We start from the raw sequence: 2,638 nt of genomic DNA, 5'->3' as shown, positions 1-2,638 counted from the left end.
CGCACGAGTAAAACCCTAGATCCCACTCGGCCGCCACCCTCAAGTCTCCAACTCCTACGGCCTTCCCTCCTCCGACCGCCGCCGCCCTCAACCTTCGTCGAGCTCCAAGCCCGGCCGCCGCCACCTCCGAAGTCCACCCGGAAGGTACGGCCTCTGGATGCCTCTTATCCTCGCCTCGTATGAATCGAAATCCGAGATATAGGTGAATCTGCTTGTTTGTCACGCAGCTGTTTCGGTAATAGAGGTGAAGTGTTTGTGAGTTTCTGTGATCACTGTGTAGCGGAATGTGTGCTCCGTCGTGGTTTGTAGCTGCTGTCTGGTTGCATGTGTGGGCTGTGGTTGCTATCTGTGTTATGTCATGTAAACCTTGGGAGAAATCTTGGTCCTTGTCTACGAACCCGGGTTGATTGTTGTCAGGGTAGGGACCTGTGGGGGACCGAAGAAGCTTTTGCTGTTAGTTGTAGTTACTGCAGTGGCTTGAGTGCTTGAGTTGTGCCAGGATATTGTGTCTATAATTCTATATATTGCAAAAACAAGTGAGAATGAGGTTTGTAGTACTTTGCAGAACTGAAAACTTATTAGGTTTCCTGGCATACACAATTTTTTTGCTCCAATGTTCATTCCCATGTCTTGCAGTGCTTTGTCAACTCTCAGGATTCATTATGCTTTGTTTGATGCTCACGATGTTCTTGTAATGTTATTGCTCTGTTTCTTCCAAATGTTTGCACCAGAAAATGGTGAGAGTTAGTGTGCTAAACGATGCCCTTAAGAGCATGTACAATGCTGAGAAGCGCGGCAAGCGCCAAGTGCTGATCAGACCATCATCAAAGGTCATAATCAAGTTCCTGATCGTCATGCAAAAGCATGGTAAGTTTGCATCATCCATCATATATGTGCCTACTCTTGATGCTCAGTATGTAAAACTATGATTGGACTGTTACCAACTCGTCATGACTAATGATGTTGCTCTTCTTACTGCAGGATACATCGGTGAATTTGAGTTTGTTGATGATCACCGTTCAGGCAAGATTGTTGTTGAACTCAATGGGAGACTGAACAAGTGTGGCGTGATAAGCCCACGCTTTGATGTTGGGGTGAAGGAAATCGAGTCCTGGACCGCGCGGCTGCTTCCCTCACGTCAGGTTAGTTCATAGAAAGAAGCTTCTAGCATATGTGGTGGAACATCAATTATCTAATGCATCTTAATCTTTCGAACTGTGATTCCTGAGAACTTCATTTTGTGTTTTGCAGTTTGGCTACATTGTTCTCACCACGTCTGCTGGCATCATGGACCATGAGGAGGCTAGGAGGAAGAATGTTGGAGGGAAGGTCCTTGGCTTCTTTTACTAGAGGATCCCTCATCCAGTTATTAGATTATCCCAGCAACTGTTAAGTGAGAGAGCTGTAGTTTCGTAGCTGCGTAGAAGCTAAAAACCTGCTGAATCACTTATGTCTGCATTACCTCTTTCTGGATTGTGAGTCTTGGTGCTTGGTCACCGACTACCAGGTTGCCCCCATTTTGGCCCTTGCATCAGTCGAACTAAAGCTGCTGTGTACTGCCGTATGTTGGTTCTGAATTCTGATGCTCCTGCATACTACAATTAACTCGCAAGAAAATGCCCGAAAGCTGTTCTATTGTGTTGTCTGAAATTCTGGGAAGCACCATGTACCTTTCTATGCAAAGGTAACCGTGTGAGATTACTGATATTGCCGGTTGTTCCTATACGTTATCACTGAGATAGCTGCTTTGTTCTTTGTGCTGATGCTGCTTTAATCATACGCTGATATACCTTAGGCTATGCAGTGATTGGTTTCCTGGCCAGGCCCTTATCAAGGTTTGCCGGATGCAGCCTCAGCGTGATTGGTTGCTTAATAGGCCTGCAAGATAGGCCCAGCTAATACAAAAGAGGCCCCTTAGCCAGGCCCGGTGGGAACGCCTCAATCGGCCGTGCTACGCTGCCTAGGCTCTGCGTATGCAAGGCGAAGCTGCACGTGTGTAGGCGGGCGGAAAATGCATCTCTACACAGCCTATCTCGACCGTCGATCCTTTCTATTTATATCTATCTATCCGTCGATTCTCTCATCTATCCATCTAAGTCATGCGGCTGCATTGGAAATTTCTCTTCTGTAGGCGTGCGTGAGTATGTAGGCGCACAAGGTCATGGGTGCGCTCACCTCTCTCCCACTTGTGACATGTATCTCCTAATTTCTCTTTCCGCTAATATGTCGTTGGCTCACCGCTTTCGCCGCCACTCGAATCACGTCTCAAACCCACCCTTCGGACCCCAACGGTAGCCCCGTCCCTCGAAGCTCTGACCATCGGGACTGAACCTCTGCATTGATGTGACGGCCATAGATCCGACACGGGCAGCCTTCAGAACTAGCGTTGCCGAGGTGATGCGCCGACCCTTCAAAAGTCCTCGGGAAAGGCAACTCCATATGAAGGTGTGGACATACAGGTTATCTCGTTCGTCCATCCTTCTACCTGATATACATCTATTGATTCTCTCACCTACTATATAATTTTTTTCAAGTACCTATCTCGTATGAATCTCAACGTAAATGAACGGTCTTAATAACCCATACGTCTGCAAGGGCTAGCGAAGTTTCCCTTCCAAAGGTCCCCACATCACCTGAA

The 2,638-nt window shown here is 47.4% G+C and overlaps 1 protein-coding gene across 1 annotated transcript; it reads left to right on the top strand.

Moving 5' to 3' along the window:
• On the top strand, window positions 1-1,650 carry LOC133926522 (small ribosomal subunit protein uS8z/uS8w-like). The gene is made up of 4 exons (XM_062372496.1): window positions 1-144; window positions 732-867; window positions 982-1,142; window positions 1,252-1,650. Exons 2-4 carry the CDS (start codon window positions 735-737, stop codon window positions 1,348-1,350), a joined length of 393 nt encoding a protein of 130 aa, XP_062228480.1. The 5' UTR covers window positions 1-144; window positions 732-734; the 3' UTR covers window positions 1,351-1,650.
• Window positions 1,651-2,638: the final 988 nt, after the last annotated feature.

The sequence above is a fragment of the Phragmites australis genome, chromosome 8 (assembly GCF_958298935.1).
Source record: "Phragmites australis chromosome 8, lpPhrAust1.1, whole genome shotgun sequence".
Taxonomy (NCBI): Eukaryota; Viridiplantae; Streptophyta; class Magnoliopsida; order Poales; family Poaceae; genus Phragmites; species Phragmites australis.
Note: the sequence above shows the minus strand (reverse complement) of the source record. Positions and strands in the feature narration are given on the sequence as shown.

What these genes read in the sequence shown, in the direction of transcription:
- LOC133926522 (XM_062372496.1), top strand. Translation starts at nt 735, where the DNA reads ATGGTGAGAGTTAGTGTGCTAAACGATGCCCTTAAGAGCATGTACAAT. An exon ending in GATCGTCATGCAAAAGCATG is followed by an intron (nt 868 to 981) that starts GTAAGTTTGCAT and finishes TTCTTACTGCAG; the next exon opens with GATACATCGGTGAATTTGAG. An exon ending in GGCTGCTTCCCTCACGTCAG is followed by an intron (nt 1,143 to 1,251) that starts GTTAGTTCATAG and finishes TGTGTTTTGCAG; the next exon opens with TTTGGCTACATTGTTCTCAC.